Here is a 26,542-nt window from a genome sequence, read left to right on the forward strand (position 1 = left end):
GAGAGCAAGGTTCGGCTGCATTTCGTAGCTTTCTGTGGTCTCACGGGGCTAAGTCACTGAGCCACAGCACTGCGGTCCAGGCAGTCGGGCTCCAGACAAGTGTGCAGAACCATGGCGTTCTGCTGCCTGTCCTCGTCCCTGAGGTATAAGAGGGTCAGACCCTGTATTTACTACATCAAACATGGCACACCAGTGCTAAAAGGGTGTCAGCTGTTGTGTGGCTCTGAAACCTGAAGAGAGTATATCCTTTTAAAGTATATTATTACGTGAGGCGCCTAGGTGGCTCAGTCGGTTCAGCCTCTGCCTTAGGCTCAGGTCCTGATCTCAGGGTCCCCAGGGTCCTGGGATCAGGCCTCTCCCTCTGCCCGCCCCCACCCAACTTATGCTTGCTCACGCCCTCCCTCAAAATAAAATCAATTAGTGTGTACTCACAGAGTGTAGAGCAGGGGTAGTAACAGCATCAGGTGGCCTGCATCTTTCCGAGATACTCCAGACTGAGACGAGCTCGTGGCTTAGACTGCCCCCCATGTTACTGTGCAGTGAGGCTGAACTTGCTTCTGTCCCGCGGGTGGTGAGAAAAGTTCCTTTCATCACATATTTGAAAGTTGAGCACATAATGTGGCTCAGGCTAGATACACCCTGACCTCGAGACACTTGGGTAAATGAGTCCGATGAAGGGCTAAACGGGAGGAACGAGCCCAAATCATTGTTTTTCCAGGGCTAAAGGTAAGAGGGTTGGGGAGGGCTTTAATGAAGAGGGGATACTTGAGGTGATGACAAAAGTAAGAGCAGAGACCCCTGTGCAATTCCAAGAAGCAAAAGTGAAGAACCGAGAGAAGGGAAGAGACACGGAACACACCCCATGTGTCTAGAAACACAATGTACGCGTTTATACGTGGCCATTCAAACCTCAAAAATGACTTTGTTTTTAGAGCTGAGAGCCCGGGAGTGACGTTTTCACCTAAGAGCAATGTGCTGTGAAAGCCTCTTCACCCAGTTCAGCCGACTTCCCGAAGTCGAGTGAAGTGAACTAGCAGAGCAGGTGGTGACCCCATCAGCTCTGTGAGCGCCAGCGTGTACCCCTGTCCTGGCTCCGCTGTCAGTATGACCCCACTTTTGGAATTTCACTGAGTGAGCATGATTACCAGGTCTCAGTAAGAAAGCAAGCCGAGGGTTTTAGAAAAATACAAAATTTAATCCTTACATGTGACACAGCCGTGTCAAAGCCCCTAGCTTAAATTTTTCTTTTAAATCTACAAGAGAACAAGTCTTAACCTACACTGACCTGTGTATATATTCTTCCTCCACGTACCCTTTCTTCAGCCTGAGGCTCTTTGCTGATCTTCTGCTCACGGACAGAAGCTGCTCAGCTTCCCTTTGGCGACAACTTGAAGCTGACCCACCTGCCCTGCAAACCTGAGGTGCACAGCCTGCCACTCGTAAGCAGAACTGAATTTTCCCTTTCCTGTCAGCAAGGGTCCTCCAACCTCAGGCCTCACACCCAAGTCCAGGCATCTGCAAGCAAGAACTGAGATGCTAGTAAGTCCTTGGGATTTATCTTGCATGTGGTTTTCTCCAACCACCTGGCCCGCATTTTGGAATGTGGCTCTTTAAGGCACCAAGTGATTTAAAACATTGGCTCTGCTTCTGATTGAAGGCCTTCCTTTTTATACACCTTCTGTGTGTGACGGCTGGAGGCCACCCCGCCCCTCCTGCCCTCCTAGTCCCAGACAGTGCCCTGACAGGCCCCAGGGTCCTGTGAGCTGAAGGCAGGCAGCTTCAGGAAGTCTTCCTCTAGCCCTCAAGGCAGGAAGTAGTTAATTCTCTGGGAAATAGATTTGCAGCCCTGAGAAGAGAAGAGTTGTTCCTCCTTGGGGACATACACCATCATCTTGGCAATTTGATCCAGTGCCTCTTCTGTGTACAGGAGCTCCTGGCTCAGGAAAGCGTCACGTGCACACAGCCTCACATGGCGGTACTCCAGGGGCAGGAAGGGGACGAAGAAGTCAATCAGGTTCTCCTTGACAAGACAGCTATGGCCAAAGCCACTATCTGAAACCAAGACCAGAGTTACATGACGCCTACTGGGGCTGACCCCAGCTGGAGTTTTAAGGTGTCCCCAACCCTAAAGCCCGTGTCAAGAACTACCCAGCACTGTCTCCTGTGGGAAAGCGTGCCGTGGCTAACTGAGAACATGTGCTGTAGGTGAAGTGGGCCACTGGGACACTGACTGCAGGTTTACAGTTTTGTTCAACAGCAGAAGGTGGAGGCATGAACCACCGAGCTCACAGACGCTCTTGCTCAGGGGTCCACAGGCTTCACAGACCACTGCCTGGGTTTCCAGGGCTGGGGCAACTACCCTCAAAGCATTTCAGGAAAGGAGTTCAGCTCTCTCAGTCCTTCTCTTGTGTCTGCCTGGAGTTGACAACGAGCATATGGTGTGTCCTGCGTGTCTTGTCAACCTCAGAAGCCGACATTCCAACACAGACACGTCACCAGAGACTTGGCTTCTGTGTGGCCAGGAGCCGCTTACCTGTGGACTGCTCGATCTCGGCCCGAAGCCGGGGCACCAGGTGTTCCAATTTTATTTCTTCCCGGGACCCTCCGGCCTGAAGCAGATTCAGAACAGCCTCATTGACGATATTGCCGCCAAGGTTACTGAAAGAGACAAGGGCTTGTTAACAAATTTGATTTTTATATTTAGTGACACTGACCACTGAAGCCACTGCACAGGTGATGGGGCTTCTCCGGGAGATCTTGTCCGAATCCAAAGTCTGCACGGAAGATGCTGTTCTGTCTTGCGCCCTTTTGACACACACACGCGCGCACACACACATACACACACAGGCTGTGCTAGGTGCACGGAACACCGCAATGGTAGGATGTAGTTCTTTCCCTTGACTTCTGTGGGGAAGGAGAGGCTTGTGACTCCAGGACTGCAAAGCAGCCACTACGGTAGGAGCACCTAAGGCCCAAGGAGAAGACTCAAGAGGGAGGATGAGGCTTCTGAGCGCAGCTGGGCAGCCTGTGTGTCCCGGCAGGGATGACTAGGAGGCCTGAAGGCAGGTGCAGGCCCGTGGGCTGTGAGGAGGCCTCTGTGCCACATACACAGGAGTTAGCTTACGGGCCACAGAGAACCACTGAAGGGGTTTGAACTTGGCAGAGTACGGGTGGAGTGACCCTCATTCTAGGGCCGCAGGGGTTGGACCGAAGAGGCGTGGAATGGGTACAGAAAGCAGATCAGGGAGCTTTTGGCAACAGTCCATTTTGAGAGGTAGAAGGATTTAAGAATTGGTTTAGGAGGCCCAACTGCCAGGACCCTGTGACTGATGGATGGGAGAAGCAAGGGAAAAGAAGTCCTCGAGGCACACAGCATTTCTTGTGAGCTGCCCCCAGCTGCTGACAAGTGGTGGGAACGTAGAAGGGTGCTGATGAAAGCTTGGATCTACACACACGAGTGTGTTATGCCGCCCACAACCTCTCTAGGGGCTGTGATGTCATTAGGCCACTGGAATTATGAGGCCAAAGCATAAGAGTGAGGACTGGGTTAGAGAGATGAAAGAAAACGAAGACGAGAAGAAATCAGGGCTGCCTTGCTTGGTTTCTTGGTTGTGAGTTCAAGTCCTAGGTAGGGTGTAGAGGTGACTTAAATAAATAAAACTTAAAAAAAAAAAAGAGAGAGCCACCCCCAAGGGAAGCTGGGAGGAAGAGGTGGAAACCTGGGGCTGGCAGCACTTCCTCTGTGCTCCTCAGAGGGAGGGAGTAGCCCCATTCCCTCCTCAGGAAGCTCTGGCTAGCTGACACCTGCAGGTACGTAATCCATTTACCTGCTTGTTTAGCACATGTGTGTGTCCTGTGTGCCAGGCTCTGTGCGAGGCTCCAGGACACAGGAACTGAGTGGTTCTCTCCCTGCCTCCGCCAATGGATGAACCAGGACTGCCTGGTGCTCCAGTGCATGCCTCCCTCCCCTAGGTGCCTGTGTGCCCCTCATGTTCCCAGGGGACCGGAGTCCCAGCAGGAGAGTCCAGGAGGGACAAGTTCAGCCAGACTGCCCCTGACACCTGCATGTAGGGAAGCTGCTGCCCCACATGCCACGAGTGACCACAGTTACATCAGCTGAGGCAAGAGCCGTCCCCTGCCAAGGGATTGCCCCATCTTGCATTCCCCAAGGGAGGCATGGGCAGGTGCACCTGTGGATGGGCTGGAGGGCAGGCATCCGGGGAGAGGAGTGGGATGCACACATTCAGCCCCAGGACAGTGCGCTGCAGTGTTTAGCACAGTGCATATCCGGTGCTCAATAAACATGGATTAAACAAACCGACTCCTCTGTCTATACTGTTTCCATCTCCCTTCTCAATTTCTCCTCCATAGCCTGTGTCGTCTTCATCTTTGTGAGGGGTGGCTCTTATCTCCCCCACCAAGACACCGGGATTGCTCCTTTAGAGAGATGTGGCTTTCCCGGAGCACCTCCGTTCTCCATATCCTCCCAGGTCACCAGCTGCCTAGGTGTCTGAAGTACCTCTGGAGACCAGCAGTCCCCTGGCTCTGGAACAGGACATGTCCTCTTCCAGCCTTTAGCCCTAACATCCCAAACGAAGGGGACTTCAAAGGCCTCTCCAGAACTCTTAAACCCTAAACCTAATTTGCCAAGTCTTTCTTAAAAGAACAGATATAAACACCCAATTATTAATCAGAGCCTCAGTGTCTTCATTTGTAAAATAAGAGAATTGGACCAGACCCCTTAGGTCACCTTAAATTCAGTGGTCAAAAAATACATATTTTGGGGCACCTGGGTGGCTCAGTTGGTTAAGTGTCTGCCTTCGGCTCAGGTCATGATCCAGGGTCCTGGGATAGAGCTCTATGTGGGGCTCCCTGCTCAGTGGGAAGTCTGCTTCTCCCTCTGCCTTTGCCCCTTCCCACCAGCTTGTGCTTTCTCTTTTTCTCTCAAATAAATAAAATCTTAACCAAATACACATTTCTATAAGCATCTTCCACATGCTGGGGTACAAGGCCTTTATTTTATTTATTTTTATTTTTTATTTTTTTCTTAATTTTTTTACAAGGCCTTTGATTCCATGAACAATTTACATTTTGTTTTTTCTCTCAATTCTTCAGAACTCTTTCTATTCTTTCCCTGATATCAGCCCAAAGAGAACAGACATTATTTACCCTTTCCCTTTACTGCTTCACTGAGAAGAGGACAAGAGCTCTGATCTCCAGAGTTCCAAGACCCCCTCCAAGAACATTTTTTTTTTTTTTAAGATTTTATTTATTCAGAGAGACAGAGACACAGGCAGAGGGGGAAGCAGGCTCCATGCAGGGAGCCCGATGTGCGACTTGATCCCTGGACTCCAGGATCACACTCTGAGCTGAAGGCAGATGCTCAACCGCTGAGCCACCCAGGCGTCCCCAAGAACATTCTCTACTTGGCAGAAACAGATAAAAGTCATCAGCGTTAGTGTAGGCCCTCGACCTACTGCCCAGGATACCCTGCTTCAGCTGCTGCCTCCTCCCTCCTGCCATCACATGCCACCACCATGGCAGCAGGACTGCAGAGCCACTAGCACCCTACTTCAAGCAGCAGGTTTAGGAGTTTTTTCGGGAATGGACTGCTGGCCTTCAACTAATGGGACTTGTTCCCACCAACAGTTCAAATTAGCTGTGTTTTTCTTTCAAACATAAGAGTCCTCAGCACACGGGTGAGGCCACTGTAGAAATCAAGCCCGGAGACTGAACTACTGTCTTCCCCGACCCATCCCTAGAATACAGATGGTCACCAATTTAGGATTTTTCTACTTTACAATGGTACAAAAGCAGTAAGCATTCAAAAGAAATCTTTTAAGTTTTGATTTTTTCCTGAGCTAGTCTGATCCTTCCTCATGATGCTGGGCAGCAGCAGGCAGCCACGCCATCACAAGGGTCAACAACTGATACCCTTACACCATTCTGCACTCACACAACCATGCTGTTTCTGTCAGTACGACGTTCTATCAATTACATGTGACAGTCAACATTTTGTTATAAGGCAGGCTTTGTGTTAGATGATTTTGCCCAACTGTAGGCTAATGTGTGTGTTGTGAGCACTGGAGCCTAGGCTAAGCTATAGTGTTTGGTGGGTTAGCCGTGTTAAAATACATTTTCAACTTACAACGTGCTTATTGGGCCATAATCCCCCTGCAAACGGGAAGATCTGTACCCAGAAACCTTCAGGACTTACAAGTAACTGCTCTCTGCATGCTGGATGGGATGGCGCTGAGCCACGTGGTCTGCCTGGCTGACCCGAGGGCTCTGGGTGGTGGGCACCCGGGCCTGTCAAAGACCACTGACTCTCCAAGGCCGGCACAGTGGAGGACACATCCTCATGTCCTTGTCACAGGTGCACATCTTCCCCAGAGGCTGGCGTGGCCTTTCCATCCCCCACTGAGCACAGGCCCACAGGACGTCTTTTCCCCTGGTGGCTCCCTCCCCAGCCTCCTGTCCATTCACTGGTGACAACCCTGCCTCAGACAGTGCATGAAGGCCAGGTCACTGGGGGAAAGGCAGGGTTAGAGGGGACTAGGACACTGCCCGCAGGTCAATGACTAAAATACCACAAAGGCAAACGTTTGCCTAGAGACTACAAGGTCACCCGGGTCGCATTAGGAAATGCTGGCACAGGCAGGGGTGAGGGTTTTCGAGCTGAGAACCCAGTGGGAAATCAGTGCCCTGGCACTGCAGCTCAAGTTGGGGAAAGGTCAGCTTCTCTCTGCTTGTCTTTTCAAATCACCTCGGGGGCACCCCCTCCCTGATGCTGAGCTCCTACACGGCCAGTAAGCACACACAAATCCCAGCAGGGAGTCTCAACTGGTTCCATCTTGTCTTGTGGGTTCACAATGACACAAGATCTGCCTCCACTCCTTGCTCCTCGACATGTTCCAGACATGTCCAAGCGAGGGGAAAATCCAGACTCCCTATCTTTCCACCTTCACAGGGTGCACACAAAACTGAAGCAAAGTCCCTACCAGCAGGGACAGGCCTGTCACCAGTGAGAAGGGGGCTGCGGGCAGAGGAGCAATTGATTACTCTTCCACTCTGAGGAAGAAGTGGCTTGTGAAGCATTTTGGGCTGGGCCAACAGGAAGGCAAACTTGACTTCTAACAGACCTTGGGCAGGACTTTCCCATTTGAAGCCACCACAAAAAGACAGGATTGAACAAGCTGATTTCTCAATCCACTTTTTACAAAGCCATTGCCAGAGCTTACAGACATGTATATGCAAACATATGCAAATGTTTGCAAATGTACGCAAAACTGAAATACTGTATAATGGTTAAGTGACGAGTCCTGCATGGTCAGGGTGCAGATCTCAGCACAGGTGTGAAAGTATAAGTGTTTCATTCAACACATCATACCCTGGATTTTAAGCCAGTGACTTTGACTTCCTCTTGTGATCAGAGGAGAAACAGACCTACCAAGGCTGGAGAAAGAACCGGCCATGCTGGACTTAGTGGGACACTATCATCCAACTGGGTCTACCTTGGGAATTTTCAAGGACAGTTTGTACTTAATTTTCAACAAATGTGCTGCTTTGAAAACTTAATGCCCTTTTAAGAAAGGACTCACAGTATATGAATTATATTCTATATTACAAAACCACAATAATCAAAATAGTATGGTATTGGCTTAAAAACAGACACATAGGGCAGCCCCCTTAGCTCAGTGGTTTAGCGCCGCCTTCAGCCCAGGGCGTGATCCTGGAGTCCTGGGATCGAGTCCCACATCAGGCTCCCTGCATGGAGCTTGCTTCTCCCTCTGCCTGTGTCTCTGTCTCCCTCTCTGTGTCTCTCATGAATAAATAAATAAAAAATCTTAAAAAAAAAAAAAGACACATAAATCAGTGGAACAAAATAGCCCAGAAATAAACCCATGCATAAATGGTCAATTAATTTGTGACAAAGGAGCCAAGAATATACAACAGGGAAAGGATGGTTTCTTTAATAAATGGTATTGGTAAAACTGAACACCCACATACAAAAGAATGAAACTGAATGACCACCTCACACCATGCACAAAAATTAACTCAAAATTGAGATGCCTGGGTGGCTCAGCGGTTGAGCATCTGCCTTCAGTTCAGGGCATGATCCCAGGGCATGATCCCAGGGCATGATCGGCTCCTGCATTGGGCTCCCTGCCAGGAGCCTGCTTCTCTCTCTGCTCTGTCTCTGTCTCTCTCATGAACAAGTAAGTAAAGTCTTTAACTAACAAACAAAAACAAACCTCAAAATGGATTAGACTTGAATGTGAGAGCTGAAACCATAAAACTCTTCAGAATTAGGCAGTAAGCTTTCTGACATCAGTCTTGGCAATGATTTTTTGGATTTGACACCAAAAGCAAAAATAAGCCACGGGATCACATCAAACTAAAAAGTTCTGCATAGCAAAGGAAACCAACAAAACGAAAAGGTAACCTACTGAATGGGAGGAAATATTTGCAAATCATGGATAGATCCTCTATTCAGAGGATCCGAATAGACATAAAGGAGACATATAGACGGCCAACAGGTAGATGAAAAGATGCTGAACATCACTCCCCATCAGGGAAATGCAAATCAAAACCACAATAAGATACCATGTTAGAATGGCTATAACCAAAAAGATAGGAAGTAACAAGTGTTATTGAGGATGTGGAGGAAAGAAAGGGAACCCTTGTGCATGGGTGGTGGGAATGCAAACTAGTGCAGCCACTGTGGAAAACACTGTGGAGGCTCCTCACAAAGCTAAAGGTAGAATTACCATATGATCCAGCAGTTCCACTTCTGGGGATTTATCCAAGATAACGAAAATATTCAAAAAGATATACGTGCCCCTATGTTCACTGTAGCATTTTTGACACTAGCCCAAATATGGGAACCATCTAAATGCCTACTGATGAATGGAAACGAAAATGTGCTACACACACACACACACACACACACACACACACACGGGTATTTCATAAAGTTCCATAAAACAATGAAATCTTGCCATTTGCAACAACTACCTTGAGGGGGTCATGCTAAGTCAGTCAGAGAAAGACAAATTCCGTATGATCTCACTCATACTTGGAATCTTACAACAACGATGATGACCCAAGCTCACAGATACAGAGAACAGATTGCTGGTTGCCAGAGGCCGGTGGCGATAAATAACGAGTAAGTCGGGGGATGTAGAGCACAGCCTGGCGACCGTAGTTAATAATGCCGCATGGTATATTTGAAAGCTGCTAAGAGAGTAGATCTTGAAAGTTCTTATCACAGGAAAAAAGCTGTGTAATTATGTATGATGATGGGTGTTAACCAGACTTACTGCAATCATTTCATAATACGTGACTTACGTATTGACTCACGTACCACACCTGAAACTGATGCTGTGTGTCAATCATACATCAAAAGAAAAGACAAAAAAAACCCTCAAGTGCCCTTCTAAGAGGGGATTCCTAGTGTGTGAATGGTCCCTCCCTGGGGGGGGGGGCGGGGCGGGGCTATGCACCCTAGGGAGTATGAAGGGAGCCTCAGCACTTAAGACAGACATGGAGAGGGGGGAGGATAGATGACGGACAGCTGCTCTCCTCAGGTGGTCTGTCTGCGATGGGGCAGGGGAGGGGTGGGAGGCAGAGTCCTTCCAAGGGCCTTGGCGGTAGGATCAGGGCAGGACCCCAGAGACCTCCGGCTCCCCACCGCTGCTACCACCCAAGCAATGAGGCTTGTGTTTTCTGTACTGGAGCCTGTGTTGGGTTTCTCTTGTGAAAGAGGGTCTGCGGCCTGGGAATGCGTGGAAGCCCTCCTCGTCAGCTGACTTCCAGGTCACAGCTGGCATACCTGGACAGAGCGTTCCCCTGCCCCTTCCCCAGCCCTCCGGACTACTGTTCCTGACCTCACCTGAGAAAAAGAAAGATGGTTTTCCGGGACTTAGCCCTGTGGTTCTCGGGAGCCTGGTGTTCCAGGTGTGGCCGGAGGACCTCCAGCAGTCCTGGATGCAGCTTCTCGGCTTCATCGAAAATGAACAGGGTCTGGTGGCAGCGCTCCTGCGTCTTCTTGATCTGAGTCGTTAGCTGCTCCTGCAGGGAATACAGGGAACAGGGGAAGCTCATTCCCACCCTCCAGCCCTGAGGGCCCTGGCTGGGCATCTGGAATGGATCACCTGGGGTCCTATCTGAGGACTATCAATCCAGACCTCTGGGGGTGGGCCTAGGGCTCACATCTGTAATGAGCTTCCAGGGTGATTCTCATGCACCCTGAGGTTTGTGGAGAGGAAGAGGGCTTGGCTGGCCTTGGAAACAGGCCCCAGCCTTAGCTGTGCTCCCTGCCATTCCAGATGAGGTCCCATCCCAAAACAAACGTCCAATCACCCTCCCTAGGGGTAGGAGTCAGGCTCTAATATAGGGGAGGTAGGCAGAGCAGGTGCAAGTGCCTGGACGTGGCACAGTCCCCCGTCTGGAACTCCCAGGAGCAGAGTGCTCCCTAGCACCCGGGCTAGGCTGAGATCTCAGGGGAGAAGCCTGGGTGAGACCTGTCTGGGACTTGGCTAACTGGCACCTGGGGTACCCCACCCCAAGCAAGATCGCTGAAAGCTCTCAGCTGAACACATGCCGCTCTGCCGGCTTCGCCAGGAGAACAGGGCCAGCTCCTGTGCCAGGCGTGGGTGTCAGCAGAGAACACACTCTAGCCACCTCTAACCTTCCTGATTCTGACCCAAATGTGTGTGTGTATGAGAAGATGTGCAGCGGTGAGAGACAGCGTGCACACGTCAGTTCTCACAGCGGGGCAGCTGAGATCCACAGCAGTTCTGCACAAAGCCAGTCTGTTCTAACTGGGCAGGCCTGGCTGACTAGTCGCCAGCCACCAGCCCTGAGGACGCTTCACCCAAACTCTGCCCTCCCACACCGCGCGGCGGCTGCCAGGTGACTCAGGCAGTCTCTATCCTCGGGGGCTTACGTCATCTTCCTGGGTTAATGCACCACGGACAGTGGGCCCGCAAGCCAAAGAGAGATGTGTTGACCTCTGTCCCACTGCAATGGGGCTTTGGTCATCGTCTGGCTTATTTGAAATACTATGTCTCTGAATGGAAGGAACCCAAAATAGCAGAGGCGGCAAGGACAATTTTTGTTCATCTACTTGTTGGTCACTTGGAGAAGACATGGAAAACCTTACATGCTATGGCTTCCTTTAAAAAAACAAACAAACAAACAAAAACCACAGGATATGGGCACCCGGGTGGCTCAGTCCATTAAGCATCTGACTCTTGATCACAGCTCCACACCCAGTGTGAAGCCTGCTTAAGATTCTCCCCCTCTCCCTCCCTCTCACCCCCCACCTCCACCTCAAAGCAGAATATGCAACTTTTTCACTAACATTAATCACAATGATATAAAACTTGAAGGAAGCACACCAAAATGCTAACCGTGGTTGTGTCTGTGTGTGGCGATAATGATCAGGTTTTTGCTTTTCTCTGTTCTACATTTCCTGCAACATTACCACTACTTCTGGAAGGGACAACTAATGCGTGGATTTTCTGTTTAAGCTTCGTCTGGTCTCAAGCACAGCCGGTAAGGAGACAGAGCCCAAGACACGTGGTGTTTGAATGTGAATCTTTCCTCCCACATGTGAAGGCCCTCATCTCTGTGGAGTGGGTGTCTCTGAGGGTTACAGGTCCCATCACAAGGGCCACCAATCCCTATGCCCACGTTTCTCCGAGGCCACTTCCTGGCAGGGCAGGGCTGATTTCAAGGCTTTCCCTCCAGTGCCAGAAGCCCACAACTCGGGTTGTTGGAGCCTCTTTCCAGCCCCAGTTGTGCCGGCAAAGCTCCCCAGCACTGGCCGGCCTCACCTTGTACAGGTCCACGTACTTCGGGTGAGGAAAGTGGAAGGTGGCGATGAACATCTTGACACAGTCACTCCTCTGCCCGTCCCGGTACAGGTTCTCTGCCAGCAACCGCGCCACGAAGTTCTTGCCTGTGCCAGACCAGCCGTGGAAGGACAGTGCCAGGGCCTTGTCTGGCCGGGGCAGCTCCAGGTAGCCCTTCACTGCGGTCAGGACCAGCTCCCGGGCCAGATGCTGGCCGTGCAGTCGTATGCTCAGGTCCGATTCTAGGCCTAGCAGCCGGGAAGAGGGAGCCACGGTGAGGTGCATACAAGTGCCATCCCCACAACCAGGCTCAGCAACGGCTGAGAGACCGGGTACCTCTGAACATCTCTGGGTGGAAGGGGGCGGGGGGGGGGGGCGTCACCTATTCAAACTGCCTGGCCTCAGAATAAGAAACCACTGGGCAGACCTTGCAGCCTGGAGGGATTCAAAGGCTACTTTGGAAGATCGGATTTAGGCAGAGAAGGGAATCACCTTTTCCAAGGGTCCTGAAGACACCCCAGAATGGTTGGCAGAATCCTGCCTGGAGAAGGAACCCCATTCCCCCGGCCCATGAAGGTGCTCCCACCCAGATGTTTCAGGACCCCCCAACTGCTTTGTGGGGATCCCCTCACACAAATACATTCAATTCAGCAAACACCTGTCGAGGACAGGGAGTGTGTTCCAAGTCCTCTGCTAGCCCCTCCTTCCTTCCAGCTATGAGGTTACAGGGCTTGGAAACGGGGGCTCCGGGAGCCACAGTGGGGCACGGAGGATGTGCTGTCGGCTATGGGCAGGATGATGCAAAGTCCCTTGCACCCTGGCAGTGCCCCTGGCCCCAGCCTTAGGGCCACGCAAGGTCCAACCTGTGAAGTTGTTGGAGATCCTGCAGTCCTCACTGTCGCAGCAATCCTGGAAGCTGCAGTACCACGAGGTCAGGATGGCCAGGTACTGCTGGCCCAACAGGGGAAGGCTCCAGCCTGGAAAGGTGGGAGCTGTGAAACCGGGACGGAGCCTAGAGCCTCGGGGAAGGTGGACACTGTCTCCCTGCAACCAAGCTGAGCAGTTCTTGTCCTTGTCCTCCCTCCAGCGCTACTCCTCCCTGCTCTTCCCTGGGCCTTCCTCACACCTTGCGGGGGAATGGGCAGGAGTGGGCACCCCCAACTTTGAGTTGGGAGATGGCCCTTGTTAGGAGTGCAGCTCCCTCAAAGGTTCAACTTACTCCACAAATGTGCCTCAAGCCCTGCGCCACAAGCCCCAGGCCCGCCCACGAGTTTGCGGTCCGGCAGGGAGGCAAACAGCAGCTGGTGATGGTCCTTCCTCCTACTTGCTTTGACTTCCAAGACCACGTGACCACAGACACCCCCGGGGCCTCGCCGTTCTTTCGTCCAACGCCAATGTGAGTACCCTCGGCGTTAGCAAAAGAAACGCAACACCACAAAAGCCACTGGGATTTAGAAATCTTCCGATGTAAATGAAAGATGTTCCCGGCGCCCCGTAGGGCTGCATCCCCCAGCACGAGGGCCCTAGAATCATCCCCACGGGCTGCGAGGAGCCTCCGGGGTCGCCTGGTCCTTGGCAGCGAGGCGACGCCCCGCCCGCCCGCCCCGCGCGTCAGGGACAGGCTGCGGGCCTCCCGGCGCGGCTCGGCCTCCCGGCTGCGGGGGTGCGGGGTCGCGTCCTCCAAGCCGAGCAGCCGGCGCGGAAGGGCAGGCCCGGCTGGGGCTCGGGGAGGTGTGGGCCGTCCGGGGCCTCCCCCGCCCCCCCCCCCGCGGAGCCCGGCGGCCGCTCTCACCCGGGGGCGCCTCCGCGTCGCGCTCGCAGTCGTCGGGCCACACGCGGCAGCGCAGGAGCGCCCAGTAGCGCCGGGACAGGGCGGCGGCCGCCCTCAGCTGCTCGCGCAGGCCCCGGAGCGGCTCCCGGGCCCCGTCCGGCGGGCTCGCGTCGTCGCGGGCTCCCGGGGCGCCGGGCCGCGGCAGGAGCAGCAGCAGCAGCAGCGGCAGCGGCAGCGGCAGCGGCGGCCGCAAGGGGCGTGGGCGCAGGGGGGGTGGGCGCGGCATGGCTCTCGGCGCTCCCGGGCCCGGGCCGGGGTGGGCGCCGCCGCCGCCGCCGCCGCCGCCGCGGGAAGCGAGGCCCAGGCCCGCCCCGAGCCCGCCCCGAGCCCGCCCCGAGGCCGCTCGCAGGCGCCGCCCAGCGCCGGGGCTCGCTTCCGGACGCGCGCTCGTGCGCGGAGCGGGCGGTCGCCGGGAGGGAGCAGCCGGGCCGCCGAGCGCCCCTCCCGCAGCCGCCGCTTCCCCCCGGCCCAGCGGGGCGGGCAGCGGCGTGACGGCGGGCGGCGGGCGGCGGGCGGCGGCCGGGAGGGGCCCCGGGGCGGGGGCGGGGGCGGGGCTGCGGGACAGCGCCCGGAAGGCCGGAGCCGAGTGCGGCCGGGCGCCCGCCCCGAGCGCCGTCTGCCCCACAGCGGCCTGCCGCGCGCTCGGCACACCCGGAGGGGCTCGGGGCAGTTTTCCAGATCCTGAGGGACCTCCCCGTGGGGCCGTGGGGCCGTGGGGCCGTGGGGCCGGACTGTGGCGCGGGCGCGGGGGCTCCGGGCAGGGCGCTGCGGACAGTGAGACCGGGCGCGCCGGGCCTCAGCACCCTCGGGCGGGGGCCGGGGCGGGGGCGGGGCCGGGGCCGTGTCCGCCCGACGCTCCCACAGCAGCAGGAGGCGGGTCGGCACGTGTCGGGACGTGGTGCGGCGAAGCCTCGCAGGAGGTCCCTTCACCGGCACCGCCCCAGGCCGTGGAGCAGGTCACAGGGAACACACTTTTGTGCTTATTCGGGACCAGAAAACACGGACTCCTATTCCGTGAAGGGGCGTGATCGGCAGCCCAGCATAGCGATTCAGACTCCTGCGTCTTCTCCGTGTGGCCTCGGCCTTATCTGCCCCACGCCTGCCCGACTCCCCACCCGCCCGATGGCCTAATAAAGCAGCCCCTCGACGGGGGCTGAGGGTTAATGAGCTCGTTCAGTTACATGCTGATTTTTATTATTATTGTTTTAAGGATTTTATTCATTTATTCATGAGACACAGAAAGAGAGGCAGAGGCAGAGGGAGAAGCAGGCTCCACGCAGGGAGCCCGACGCGGGACTCGATCTCGGGACCCCAGGATCATGCCTGGGCCCAAGGCAGGCGCTAAACCGCTGAGCCACCTGCGGATCCCCCCATGATTTTTATTATATATGCCCCCTACCCTGGATAAGGCTCTGGATGGTCTACACAGGCTTAACTGACTTATAGTAGCGATGCTTACAAGTGAATCTATGGTGATCAAACTAATAGTAACACTAGTTTCTTTTAAAACCCCAAGTTTAGGTAAAACTTTACAAGTTTTACTCTTAACTTTCATGTAGGACTAACTGCTAATTTCTGCAGTGTTCTGATCTGAATTTCTTAGGATTTAGTGGTAAATAAAGTAGGTAGCTGGAAAAATCTTGGACATTTTGATTTCAAGAAGACGCTTTCTGGGCAGCCCTGGCGGCGCAGCAGTTTAGCGCAGCCTGCTAAACCCGGGATCCAGTCCCGCGTCGGGCTGCCTGCATGGAGCCTGCTTCTCCCTCTGCCTGTGTCTCTGCCTCTGAATGAATGAATGAATAAATAAATAAATAATAAATAAATAAAAATATTAAGAAAACGCTTTCTTTTCCTAAGGGTAAACTTTTTTTTTTTTTTTTTTTTTTTTGCCATTGTCAGTTCCACATAGAAACAATAGATCCAAAAACCAGTTTTTAGACAAGCCTCTGGTTTCAATAAACTGCTAACCTTTCATTCTCAGGGCTTGGGTTCTATGTCGAGGAGCAAGATCTCACAGGTGATGGCGACCTCTAGAGGCCGTTGTGAGAACTATCCGCCGTCACCCCGATTGCTTAGCAAGTAAACTCCTCTTGGTGCTACTCACGTGTGTGGTCGAGGGACGAGTAGCATTGATATCACCCAGGAGCTTGTTAGAAACGCAGAATCTCTGGCCTCAAACCTACTCAATCAAAATCTGCATTTTAACAAAGTCTAAGAGAAAACGGGCACACACACCCATACCAAGGTCATCGAAATGGCACCAGGCTTTGCCACAGATAGCTTCCCGACCTGCTGGAGGCAGTCAACTCTGTCCTGAAAACAGCCTTTGTGTAAAGTCAAACCTTTATCTCCAATTAAACTTGGCATGTTAAAAGCAAACTGAAAATATAAAAGCAATGTTCCACAGCTCATCTATACACTAGTGGCTCCTTTAACGTTTACACTAAGGAGCAACCGAAACACCACTCTGGACGCTCCAGACGGGGCACATCTGATGAAAAGCTTCCCAGGGTTTCCCATAGCCCGACGCGCTCAAACAGGGTACAGGCCCCGGAGGCCGTGTGCTATGGAAGTCCGGCCTCTGCACACACGTCAGGCCCACATCACCCTCCCCTTCCTCAATGTAGGTTCTGCCTCCCGCTCGCTCGCCCTCCTGACCCCGGAGGATGATTCGTTTCTGCTTTTTATTTCTACTGTGACTCATTTATATCATCTGACACACTTGGTTCCCTTGTGTGGGGACTGTCAGTTCTCTGAGGGGACTCCAGGCCCCACTGTTTACTCAGGTCTGAATACTTCATGAACCCTCCCTATTCCCAGCTACCTTTTTCAAGCTTTAATACCAGTCTTTCGGATAATATGCTTGAGAAGTGAACAACGCCTGACTCGCACCTGGGGAAAGGTCAGAAGTGGTCAGTCAGCGAAGAACATGTCCTAGGTGCAGCCTTCCACTGGCATCCATGTGCACGTGACAAAAAGCGTCAACAAAAATGTGACAAACCAAGTAAAAACTTAAATCCGCTTTGTTATCTAGTTGAGGTTTATGATGGTGGATTTCTATTTCAAAACTTAAAAATGTGGCTCTCCTAAGAATAATAATCAGGGCCCTGGTCTCCTCCATGTCTTTAAGGTACTGTGCTGACAAGTTCTTCACCATTTGTAATTCTTTACTTCTAAAGAAGCTGCAAGAATGGGCTGAATTACTAGGTATACAAAAAGCTCCGAAGAATTATCCAATGTAAACTTCTAGAGTCACAACCTGGGATAGGCCTTTTGAAGACTAGTGAGGCAGTGTAAAGGTCTTCCCCATCAGATACCGTGAAGCGATCCTTATGGAAGTTGAAGTAGGTGCAGAAGATGTCCTCCTTTTCTGTCCCCTAAAAACACAGGAAATTTGGAACAGAAAACACCAAAAACCGCTTCAAAGAAGGGGAAAAAGGAATAAAAGATGATACACCAATACTTATTAAAATCTTTATTCGTTTTCTTTTTTTTTCTTTTTCAGAATTGAAACCCACAGAACACATTAGAAATTTAGGTGCGTTGTCTGTCCCATTTGGTGTCTTACCAAGCCCAACCCCTAGTTGTGCAACAGCTCTGAGAGGAAATCCTTGGCAGATCAAAACAGAGGGTAGTGACTCCTATACCATCCTTTTCAGCAAATAAATTAGCTTCCTGGTCAATTACTCCCAGCTCTCTGCACCCCCCCTTACATTTTGTGTTTGTAACACCTTCGTTCCTTAAAAGCTTGTGGCAGTGGAGTACCCGGCCCCTGCCCCTTCAACCCGGAGTCGAGGCCTCAAAGGGAGAAAAACTGGCCTTCCCCTGGACAACACTTTCACAACGTCGCTCACTCCCGTGCCAAGCCATGGCTGGCTCACCAGAGCTACCCAGCAGCTGCCTGCTGGATGGTCCTTATGTCACTTGGGGCCACTCTCAGAGACTGAGGAAAGACCCTTTCACTAGCTTCAAGTTCTTCAGCAACATAAGTCAGTGTTTCCCTGTGTCAAAATAAATACATTTTTTTTCTCGCTACAATACATATATGACTATATACATCCATAAGCCTTTACTCATGTTTCCTGAAGCTCAAGCTCACAAGGTAACTCCTATCAGACAGCTCACCGACAGATGCTGTTTTCTTGCCATTGAGGTGTGGTCATTTACTGGTCAAATAAGAATACAGGGACCATGGAGAATGAATGCTGAAGGAATATGGTGGGTGCAAAGGAAAAAGCCAGAAGTTTTTTTTTTTTAAGGAAAAGAAAAGATGAATTTCCTTGGAAGAACGTGTTCAGGTGACACTGAAAAACTGCCATGTGTAGGATTCATCTTTCCTCAAATAATATGCAATGGATGTACCTGAATTCTTCCATTTCCTCCTTAAATTTCATTTGATATATTTAGTCCTGAGTGCAACAGGGAGAAATGTCTTATTACTATATTACTGAACAATACTCTGAGCAAACCACAGATCCTGTCTATTAATTTGTTTTGCACAGAAAATTATTTACACCCAAACCCACAATATAGCCTCGTATTAAAGAACAATTTAGAATAAAACTTCTATATCCATATTTCCCCATTTAAACTCTGGAATAAACGTATTTAAGAAGTGGGAGGAGTAAGGAAATGGTAGTCAGTTCTGATTTTGTTCATTTGATACTATTAAAATGTGTCCACATCTACCTCTAGATGTTGGCTAGGCACACCCACCCTAGGGCTGACCAGGAACCCCTCAGTGACTTGAGTATCTTAGTGCTACAGAATCCACAAAGAGGACACAGTGACAAAACTTTAAAAGAAAGATACCTGCTTCTGTTTCTCAAACAGATTTTGGTTTTCTTGCATTTTAGAGCTATCAGCTTATGGTTGTTTTTTTTCCAAGATATGCCTACACATACCTTCCAAGTTTAATCCAATCCCGATCAGAACATAAATCTATGTCCTAAGAGTCCTGTCACAGCAGCACCCTATTGATATATGACTTTAACCACAAGAGAGCTGAACATTCACCTCTTACGGTCATGAATTTTGAAAAAGTAGGAAAGAGAATGAAATTATACAGTTTCTGCCCTGTTTTGAAAGAAAGGATGTGACATTTTCATAGCGACTTTCCCTCCTGCTTTTTTCCTTAGCAGTACCTCTGCCTTCCACGTTGTGAAAGAAGTTCCCAGTCTGAGAACCATTCTCACTCATTTCACTGCGGCATCCCATATGTCTGCGAGAATACTAGCCCACCCTTTGGTTTCACTCACGTTTCTTCAGGCGAGTGTGCTGGCCTCATGCCCGCTGTCTCCCGCTGGCCAGCTTCCTGACACTCTGGGGGGAGCACAAAACACGGTATTTTCAAGCTCAACTGTGAATTTTACACAGTAAGTGGCCTTAAAATTGGAATCTGAAGCCTCCTTTTATTAACACAGTTTCAGTGTTTTGTGCTAATACCTGTCTTAAATTCAACAACTTTTTTTTTAATCACTCAGCCCATTTTTGCAGATGTCTCAAAATGTAGAGTACAAAAGCATCCTGACCTTATACTGTTGTTAAGAGTTACAGGTTACTCAGCTGTCTTTCAATGTGAAAATATTAGGATATAAATTCTAAGCTGTTTTCGAAAGGGTGGCTGCCCCAAACTGCTCTCCAATGGCTGGATTAAATCGCTCCCCGATACTGTTTAAATATTAGTCTCTGCTCGGCAGAAGTGCAAGGCTGGACCGGCATCCAGACAGGATGCAGGAGAGGTGCGCCCGGGGAGGGGGCACACTGGGCCTGTTGTCCTCAGACCCTATATTGCACTGCAGCTGCTCCTAGGTCCTAGCCGCACTGGTGGAACACAGAATGAGTCTGGGCCTTAGCCTCCTGGAACCTTCGAGTGCCACCTGGACGGGGACAATAGTGCCACACCGCCGGCTCAGAACACCCATCGAAATTAAGTGATAAAGTTAGGGTTTGACGTAAATCAAAATCTTAAGGCTCTTCCTGGTAACCTCCTTCATTTTAAGGCTCAGAAAGCTTAAAATCTTTGTTCCCAGTTTTCTGCATGGCCCGTATCACAAGACAGGTGGAGCCACCAGCAGATCGGAGCATGCTCAGCTGAGGGAGCAATGGCACAGGCAGGACTGCCGATCTCTCCGTCTCTGATGTCTCCATCTCTCGGGAGCAGCCACTTCAGCGACCAAATGCCTTAAAGGCTGAGGTGGAAATTCATTGCAGATGAGAAATCAGGATGGCAGCGGTCACAGGCAACTTAACTCTTATTCAAGGCATTATTAGCTCAATTTGCTTTAATTCAGAAAGGATTTGGCTGCTTTGGCCAAGAGGGAAAAATAACCTCTCCATGAGAGAATCCTGCTTAGATGATTTGGGGGCTGATTTGGATACAACTATGTGAATGCAGATCTTAGGTTCAAGTCATGTTTGCTTTTCCACACCTGCAAACTCAGATATGGGGGGTGGGAGGGTACTCCAGTTCTGGTTCTGTCTCTTCCTCTCTCCTCCAAGATATCCTGAAAAGCACTACCAGCCAATCACTTAAAAGCCCAGCACCTTTTCTGATTTTGTCTTTCCCACTAATTCTATTCTAAAGATATCCCTTCCAACAGAACAAGCTATTTTGGCTCAAGTGAATGCCAGGTTTTACCTGCTGCCACTCATCAGGAGGCAGTAAAATTCCCAACTGGACTAGTCCTGGTTAAAAAAGGACTCAAGAGATTGCCAAAGGTTTTCAGGAGATCCACAGGTGTGGAGAAAGGACTAGAAGGATGAACTCCAACTACATACTCCAGAACCAGTCCCAGTATTAACTACCCAAATGTCACACCTCTATCTGTCCTGTGGCAGGCGAGTCAGGGCCGACTGACCAGGAGGCCCCCCACAGGACGGGCCAACACCGAGAAGTCAGGGAGTTCGGTGGGAACGCTCTTGGGGTCGGAAACCCATAGTCTTTGCTTTAGTTTCTCCTACAGAAATCACCAAAAGAATCCAAGGCCACCCTGTCCCCTATCACCAGAGCTTCCTGCTGGCCGTTTCCAATCCATCTCAAACCATTTGGAAGTGATTGTGCTGTTTTTCTAGCTTTGTAAAAAGTAGTTTCACTTATTTTGTGTTGCGAATTACAAGTGGGAAAGAGGCATCCTGTCTTCTACCAGCACAGTGTCCGCCCCAAACTGATCAGTGCACTGCTTCACGGTGGCCAGGACGCTCAGGAGCCGCTGGTCCACAGCGTCCAGGTGAGGCTCAGACAGCACAGGGGAGATGGGGTCATGGGCCATGGCAGATTTTAAGGCAGACTTCAGCACACCGTTCTTTAGGTAGTTCAGTCTGTTCCATGTAGAAACCCGAATGCTGGAAGAAGAAGTTTTAAGGGAGATTACATGAAACCTCATACTATCAAAAGTTTAAAGCCTACTTGGCAGGCAGAAGTCAAGAAATAATAATGTAAAATGTTTCAACTAAAAAAACAAACAAAAAAACCCAAACTTTTTCCGAAGTACCTCTACATTATGAATAAGTCACATTACCACACTTTGATATTTTTTCTACGTAAATAACAGATATATGCAAAGTTTTACACATGTTCATTCCAATGTGTTAAATAAATTAGTAACAGGAAAAATGTGAAACAATCTGCCTGTTCAACTACTGGGAAATGGTTCAATTTATGGCTTATCCGTTCAAGGGAATACCATGCAAAACTGTTATCAAAATTTAGTGACTTGAAAAATGCCCGTGATATAATTAATATTGGGTTGGGGAGAAAGCTGGAGGAGCAAGTTTTACTCCAAATCTGTGGGGAAAGAAAATGTGTGTATACGTACAAACACACCTATATATAAACACGTACACACGATTTTTTTTTTCATACACATGATTAAAACGAAGTCACCGCAATGTAAGTGACCCTTACATTACCCTTACATCTTAATAGGTAATTTTAACTTTGCTTTTGTGCTTCTGAATTTATAAAATCCCTACCATTAATATAATAATTAAATTATAAGTATTCTACTCACTTCCTCTGGGTAATGTGGGAATTACTAGGTATACACAAAAGTGTGACTCTGCAAGAGGCAGCCTGTCCTCTATCTATTTAAAAAGGAAGAGTGATCTGTGGACAAAGCATGCCAGGCACAGCGGCAGTACAATTTTGCTATTCTAAAGAACACAACAAATGCCCAGAGCATCAGAGCTCCCCCTGTGTGACTAAGGCATCACTTGTTTGCCTCTCAGCCCCAGATTCACTCTCCATATATGCGCTGCTATAACGGGGAGAATTCCTCGAAGCATCTCTCCCATCAAGCTTTCTCAGTGGAAGGTCACTGGGTAATACTGCAGAAGGAAGAGGCTCTCCAGACCCTTCTGGCTGCTGCACAAGTGGGTCAGTAGCTGGGGAGAGGGTATCATCAAAGAGCGCTGTGCCCTGGCCACATTCCCAGAATAAGCAGGCCCTCCTGACATGGAAACCTGAGCCCCAAGGGCCACCTGCCCTTGCTGGCACCCTTTGCAGGCCCACAAATGTGCCTTGTCTGCAGCCCAGACTGTTTCTCCTGAGCAGTCCCACCCCTCTGTTACACCAGGACTCCAGTTGTAATTCATCGCCTGAACCTGCACCCCAGATGGCTGCTTCCTGCTCGCCCCGTGCCTGCAAACCAGCCAACTTCTCTGCTGTCCGGTGGACTGAACTATCCTTCTCCACTGAGGTCCAAACCCTAGTCTTGCAATCAGAGGGCTTGCTTCCAAGTTTGTCCTTCCTTGGGTACTCTCCGTTGGCCCTAAAAAGATTCCTTTTATAGTTACTCTCACACCAGAGCTTCTTTATACTAAACTTTCCCATTTAACCTACCACATCTTTTCTATCTTCTGACTGGATCAGATTGATAACACTGACCATTACCATAAAAACATCTTCTTTCAAAGACATGGTTTTGGATTTGCCATACCACTGCCTCCTATTAACGAGAACAATTAAGGGTTGCTTCAGTCAACATTTCTGCACAATTCTGTACTGCTGCTATTAAAAAAAAAAGAAGAGAAGAGAAACAGTCCAGTTGCCAGGAGGGGCAGTCATATGGGATCTGAGTGTCTCTGGTGGTTAACCAGTAGGAGTGGTGCTCCTGGATTCCCGTAGCTGTGTAGCTGAGCTGAGTGAGGTGCAAGCAGCTAATTCTTAATGCTCCTCCTCCAGATTTACATGAGCAATACTGCTCTGAGAGGGAAATCTTTGGAGCCTGGTTTTTATCTCATTTTGATTTACCTTTTCATTTATTTTCTAAGACAGATTTTAAAAAGATAAATTACTAAATGCCTATGAAAAAGTCTTATTTTGGTTTACACAACTTCAAATTGAGATATACAAACCACAGGTGGTGTGTGTTGGGGAACAAGAGGACTTCAGACCTCAAGAAACACAGTACAAGATGCCAGGGACTGCAGACTGTACCAGATTTCTGGTGGTGAGGGGATAGGACTGTATTCTCATATTAGAACAAACATGAACATGTATTACTGAATAAGACTGAAAATTTCTATTTGTACAATATTTGAAATGAATTTTGAACTCCAGGGGTTCTAGGTTGGAAACGTGTGAAAAGCACTTGCTCAGGTATTAGGAAGTTTTAAGGGCAAGGAAACGGATATACTGTTACTTGAGCCTGGAAAGGAAAATGATACAGGAAAATGTATTTGATGTGCATAACTTACATGCAACACTGATAGAGGGGGGCAAGGATGCTTCTCTCATCCAGTGATGGGTTCCCAAAGCTGAAAAATTACATTAAAACTTAGTGAATTAGTTAGTGGCATCAGTTGCCTTCTTAGCATCAAAGCACAAGCAAATTCTCTAAGAAGACCCAAATGTGATCCTAGATAATTTCATGCTCCCACGGCTCAAATCGCTTAAATTAAAAATAAACGGGGCATGACTGATTAGACACAAGGTTCCCAACAGTCTGTACAGCGATATCAAACAACAAATGCCCTCATTTACAAGGCTCCAGTCTCCCGCCAGCTACAGCAAGGTGATGAAGCATAACCACATAACACAGTGTGGAGCCCATGGACTAAAGGGGGGGACCCGAAGACCTGAAGGTTTTCTGAGGCAGAGGGGAAGAGAAATGCAGGATATTAACTTGGTTTCCACAAACACACACAGATGGTCGTCCCTCGTGACAAGAAGTTACCCTTGTTCTACTTCAAAATCACCAATCAGAAAAGAGTAGGAATATCCTATTCCATCAACGAAGTATGTGGCTAGATTCAAACTGGATAAACGGCTCACAGGGGCTGAGAAAACACTGATTCAAAGCATATGTAAAAGTGATCTTAGCCGTAATTCAGAGTTACACAAGGAGAACTGCACTGGGAAAAAGCTCCACTTTCTACTCCTCTCCTGGAAGCTCACCTTCATAGCTGGAAGGTCTGGGAGCCCTGGGTACAGTGCAGGCCCTCAAGCAATAAGTGGCAAAGACAGTGCACATGATTGTTAAACAAAAAAGTTCATTTTTGTAAGTCAAGGTAAAGATTTTTCAGGAACATGTGCAACACTGTACCTCTCCTAGCGCCTTCATCATCTTGAAAACTCTTCCTGCGTTTTTGCAGGTGTCTGCCCCTTTCCCAGAGCACGAGGCACAGGGAGCTCAGTATAATACGATGGTGCCATCAGCAAGGGCCACTCAGGCATTCTTTGCGAAGGACCCAGGTCCCAACTTACTTTCAGCAACCAACGTTAGTGGTAGTGACCTAGAGCCTGGACAGTTCTGGGCTCCAAGGAAGTATTCTATTTAGCAAACAATTAAATGTAACTAAGTATGGTACTGAATTGGGTGCCTCAGAGAATGCAAAGGGCAAACTGGAAATGTAATATACTCTTCAAAAAGGTCACGCTTAAAAAAATTAGGGACCATCCATTTATTCAAAATAAGGAAGATTGTCTTAAGATAAAAGTAACTTGCTTTTTTATATCAAAAGGAACTTCTCTTCTCATGATTGCAATAAGTCTGGGCCTCAATGCCATAAACATAGCAAAACATCCTATCAAACAAATTAGTTTTTTAAATTGCATGAACCTTTGGATAGAATCAATTTAACAGGAATTAAATTTCATGTTTTATTAAATATGTATCTCTCAAGGTTCTAAACATCATAGTCAAGGAAGGATGACACAAGTAGCAACACATCAAAGACGACTTTGGCATATCCAGCTGTCTGTGTTGAGAATCACGGAGTCTTTGACTCCTTGGGAAAAAAAACCCACTTCGTTTTTTAAAATCCTCAGATCCCTGAGGCTGGAGGGCATATGAACCCTGAATGGGATGGAAGCATGGGCGCCAAAAGCAAAGACCCTTACCAGAAACGGGAAGGACACCTTCTGTCAACTGTGTTCTCAATGTTTCCCGGGATACCCTAGAAAACGTCCTCCTTGTATACACAGAAAGCCCTAACTGACAAGGATAGTCCTGTGGTCCTACCTTTTGGCATTATCAAGAAGGATGAGCATACTAGCGCCTTCATCATCTTGAAAACTCTCATAGTGATGGCGGTCAGCATTGCCAATCAGGTAATCAAAAACAGCGGTGTCAATGATATCCAAGAGGCGGGGTCCAGAATCATATGGGGATGTTTTCTTCACAGCATCGCAGTAGCTCTCATCGTACTCCCACCTGAAGGCAAGGAGCACCACAGGGTTACTGAGTGAGTGCCAGCACTGTGCTTGGCGCTGTTTTTTGTTTTGTTTTGTTTTCAGAGTGAGAGAGAGAGAGAGGGAGAGAAAATGCAAGCAGGAGAGGGGGGCAGAGGGAGAGAGACTCCACAGTCAGCAGAGAGCCTGACGTGGAGCTCAATTTCACAATCCTGAGATCATGACCTGAGTGGAAACTGAGAGTTGGAGGCTTAACTGATTGCACCCTCCAGGCACCCCTGTACCTGGCTCTGTTTTAAACACAGAGACGTTCATGCCTGACAGGTTTGCCCCAAACCCCTAACTCTGTGGACAAAGCCTCTGGCTCCTACTCAGGCTTGGCAGCTGGCTAGGCCTGGGACAGAACAAGGCGGAGCCCACAGAAGCAATTACCTGGCCAGTTTGCCCTCTCGGTAAGTCCTGCCCCATGGGTGTCGGTGTTTCTGCAGAGGCCACACATCTGGGAGCCAAAGTGTGACAGATCCTTCCATCGTGTCTCCATCAGCACAAGCTGGCTCTGTTTCCCGGCAGTAATAACACTTCCCGTAGAAACAAGTATTATTTCCTACAGGAGAGAAAGGAGCCAAATACACTTAAGGCAAAAAGAAGACTCTACGTACTCCCTAATGATGTAGAAAGGAGCAGCTAAGTTGAACAGATACTGTGAAAACAATGATCCTGAATATTTAAACATCCATTTATTTTCTATACAGGTAATAAAAAAGGACATGGTGAAAAAAATGTCAAAAGGCACGAAGGGGATATCTATGAAAGTATCCTTGCACTTTGTCCCTGCTACCCAGTCCCTCTCCCAGGAGTAAAGTGGTGTCATGGAGATCTTTCTGAATTCACTTTAAGTAAAGTCATGCCCTCTCCTCTTCTGTCAGGGCTGACACTGGCCAGGGTGCCCAGAGGAGGGAGAGTGGACCTATATGAAGCAGACTATGGGCTGGGAATTTGGGTGCTTGGGGGTGGGGGTAGGGTATCAAGCATGTAAATAAACACACTGAGGATAATGGGAACCAGGTTTCTCACAGATGGAGAAGGGAGATTAACATAAAGAGAGAAAGCCAGAATAAATATTATGGTATTGATTTAGAACTGGAGCTACTAGTCTGAACAGAGATATAGAAAAAGATACAGGTGTGTGTGTGTGTGTGTGTGTGTGTGTGTGTG

General features: G+C 49.7%; 2 protein-coding genes across 5 annotated transcripts in view; both read right to left on the reverse strand.

Moving 5' to 3' along the window:
- Window positions 1-1,174: 1,174 nt before the first annotated feature.
- Window positions 1,175-19,842, reverse strand: TOR3A (torsin family 3 member A). The gene is made up of 11 exons (XM_038541798.1): window positions 19,747-19,842; window positions 17,010-17,069; window positions 15,934-16,071; window positions 14,344-14,616; window positions 13,917-14,148; window positions 13,654-13,812; window positions 12,725-12,838; window positions 11,844-12,109; window positions 9,896-10,074; window positions 2,534-2,658; window positions 1,175-2,052 (listed from the first exon to the last, which is right to left on the reverse strand). The coding sequence occupies exons 1-11, from the start codon at window positions 19,840-19,842 to the stop codon at window positions 1,802-1,804; spliced, it is 1,893 nt and encodes a 630-aa protein (XP_038397726.1). The 3' UTR covers window positions 1,175-1,801.
- FAM20B (FAM20B glycosaminoglycan xylosylkinase) overlaps window positions 17,153-26,542 on the reverse strand; it is a 41,064-nt gene continuing 31,674 nt past the window's right edge. For 3 of the 4 annotated variants that reach the window (XM_038542378.1, XM_038542375.1, XM_038542376.1), the window contains exons 5-8: window positions 25,760-25,931; window positions 25,158-25,349; window positions 23,392-23,451; window positions 20,805-21,036 (exon numbers count right to left, since the gene is read on the reverse strand). In XM_038542378.1, the coding sequence (XP_038398306.1) occupies window positions 20,805-21,036; window positions 23,392-23,451; window positions 25,158-25,349; window positions 25,760-25,931 (656 nt within the window). Of the gene's footprint in view, window positions 21,037-23,391; window positions 23,452-25,157; window positions 25,350-25,759; window positions 25,932-26,542 lie in introns of all 4 variants that reach the window. The other variant, XM_038542379.1, reaches the window with a different exon arrangement.

This window comes from Canis lupus, chromosome 7 (assembly GCF_011100685.1).
Source record: "Canis lupus familiaris isolate Mischka breed German Shepherd chromosome 7, alternate assembly UU_Cfam_GSD_1.0, whole genome shotgun sequence".
Taxonomy (NCBI): Eukaryota; Metazoa; Chordata; class Mammalia; order Carnivora; family Canidae; genus Canis; species Canis lupus.